Consider the following 2,921-nt stretch of genomic DNA (forward strand, 5'->3'; position numbering starts at 1 on the left):
ATTTAGGATTTTCAGCCAGTGGTTTTCTTTCACTGCAATCTGATTACAGCTTAAAACTGTAGCTATAGGTGTTATAATTCCCATAACAATGGTATTAAGTGTTGTCATACTTTTTTGTAACCAACATAAAGGAATACTAGTTGGGAATGAGATAGATATGAGTGATATATGTCACCTCCCTAAAAACATGTGAGCACGCTGCTCTGTAAGACACCAAAAAATGAAAGTGTTCAGGAGTTCTGCTGCATAATCATTTCTCTTGGGAGCCTGCTTTTGGGGTAATAACTGAATTTCCCTTCCTACTTCTTAAAAAAGGTGGCCCACGATGCAAGTCTTGTTTTCCTGGCCTTCAGCTATTGTTTCCAGAACTTTGGTGGTGTGAGGAACTAGACATATTAACTCTAGTCATGCTTGGCAAATAAACAGACTGACAAAAATATGCCTATCGCTTCCTGTAAATCCTAACTTGCTTTCAGCCAATGAAGCTTAGCTAATCAGTTTAACCTCCAGGAGAGTCACACTTTAACCCAACAACTATTTGCTCTTTGGCTGTTTACAATACTTTTGCTTTTAGCATGTTTTATTGCAATGATCTGATATAATGAATTTGCTCAGATTGTGTGAGATAGGTAAGTATTGGTATCTCCATTTTATCAATGGATTAGCCATGGCATGGAGTTTTCTGCCACTAACAGGCAATGTCCCTGTAACCGTCAGGAACAGAAACTGGGAGAGGGCTTCCCATGAACAACTGCAGGCTTTCAAGCATAAGATGTATTCTCTTCTGTAGTTGTCTATTTGTATTCAGAGATTTTGAATCCTTTGAATTCTCTGCTTTTGGCGTAGCTTTGATAGCTTTTCTGATGAGTTTGTTCTTTTGCAGGTGACATAACAAAATTTGGCCGTGGGGATTCTGCCTCCCCTGCTCCTGCTACCACGCTTGCCCAGTCACAGCAGAACCAGACTCAGACTCACCATACAACTCAGCAGCCATTCCTCAATCCGACCCTGCCCCCGGGGTACAGCTACACTGGGTTACCTTATTATGCTGGTGTGCCCGGTGTTCCCAGTGCATTCCAATATGGGCCAACCATGTTCGTAAGTGTGATAGCCTAAACTGTAACCCTCCCCGTGTGCCTCTGGTTTTGCTCTCTCCAGCCCAAACCTTCTACATCTTAGAATCACAGGATGGTTTGGGTTGCAAGGGACCTTAAAGATCATGTAGTTCCAATGCCCCTGTCATTAACAGGGACACCTTTCACTAGACCAGGTTTCTCCAAGCTCTGTCCAACCTGGCCTTGAACACTTACAGGGATGGGGCAGCCACACCTCTGGGCAACCTGTGACAGTGTCTCACCACCCTCATTGTAAAAAATATCTTCCTTATGTCAGAGTCTAAATCTACCCTCTTTCAGTTTAAAGCCATTCCCCCTTGTCCTGTCACTACAAACCCTGGTAAAAAATGTTTCTGTGTCTTTCTTATAAGCTCCCTTTAAGTATTGAAAGGCCACAATGTCTTAGGTAACAATGTAAGATGTAACCAAAAGTATGTATTCTATCATCATCTGTTAAAACCAGATGGGGCAGTGTTCTTTGTATCTTCCATGACACATCCCTGATAACTCCCTCCAGGGGGATATCTTCCATTAATGGGCCATCCAGCCTCACTACATGACTCATAAAATTACGTCATCCCATTGTGAGATGCTCCACCTAGGGGGAGGAACCAAGCATTCCCACCTGGATATAATCTGAGGTTTGGAACACCACAGTCAGCCTTTACCTACTGGATTCCCAGAGGACAAGAGCTACATAACCACCACTGGACCTTCAGAGGAAGACCAGACCTTTCTACAGGATCACCGCTTTGACAGAGCCTTCAACAGAACCACATCTGTCACTTCAACAGGATTGCAGCCACCATTTAATTGGACTGCTACCACCACCCTGACCGACAGGGTGTCAGGTTGTACTCTGAATCTGTCAGTGTTTCTGTACTATTGCATCTATTATAATTTTCCTATTAAATTGTAGTTCTGACTTGGAATCTCTCACTGGTTTGCTTTCAAACTAGTACATGTTTTGGTGCCCAATATGGGGCAAGTCGTGAGAGAAGTCAGGATTACCATTCTGTATTACAGAAACCACCTATTCGCCATGATGCTCAACATGTTTACGTGGGTCTTGTACCTTGCTCTCTATTTTTCTGCACATGGGGAACTACCTGCCTGTAGTAATGCTCCTGTTGAGACCAGGGTATGGTATAAAAATTGCTTTATTGGTTTTTTATGTCTATTGCATGATAACCTCCAAGGCAATGAACATAATTCGGAATATATACTCAATTTTGTTTGCCTGTCCTAGTTTGGGCTGCTACGTCTGGGGTGTCTTGGGGTGACCTTACGATGTGTATCCCATATCGCTGCCTATGCCCAGAAATTAATTTTTGTGCCTTTCTATGCCTCTAAACTGAGCCTGAGAGGGGGAAGGAAAAAACTGAGGAAAACTTTTTCAAAGCAGTTTGCAACTTGTTCAAGGTCATACACAGATAGCAATTTGTTTCCCAGCTGTGGCAGGGGAGGGAGGAAGCACCCGGCTTGCTGCTCCCAGGACAGTTTTTTTTGGCCAGTGGTTCAGCTGCTTTGTTCTCCGGAGGGAGACTGAGAGTTGAATTTTTCCTTCCCTGGAATTTCAGATTTTCTCCCTTTTCTACTGGACTGCTTGATTGCTTTAACATCAGAGCACATGAGGAGGCCTTTCCACTGGGCACGGAGGCCTGGCCCTGGGCCAAGCCCCAGCTCCAAGGAGACCAAAGGGAGGACTCTTAACACTTTCCCAGGTTTTTTCCTCCACAGCGAAGGATTTTACCATCTAACATTATTTTTCCTTCCCATGTGTTTGTTAAATAAATAGTTTTATCT

General features: G+C 43.6%; 1 protein-coding gene across 1 annotated transcript in view; it reads left to right on the forward strand.

Annotated features, from left to right (window-relative positions):
• The window catches only part of LOC103617802 (ubiquitin-associated protein 2), a gene marked incomplete at its 5' end in the record, with an annotated part of 103,260 nt that overhangs the window by 87,490 nt on the left and 12,849 nt on the right, over positions 1-2,921 (forward strand). The window contains one exon of the mRNA XM_017737465.1: positions 884-1,098. Within this exon, the coding sequence (XP_017592954.1) occupies positions 884-1,098 (215 nt within the window). The remainder of the gene's footprint in view (positions 1-883; positions 1,099-2,921) is intronic.

The sequence above is a fragment of the Corvus brachyrhynchos genome, unplaced genomic scaffold (genome assembly GCF_000691975.1).
Source record: "Corvus brachyrhynchos isolate BGI_N302 unplaced genomic scaffold, ASM69197v1 scaffold186, whole genome shotgun sequence".
Taxonomy (NCBI): domain Eukaryota; kingdom Metazoa; phylum Chordata; class Aves; order Passeriformes; family Corvidae; genus Corvus; species Corvus brachyrhynchos.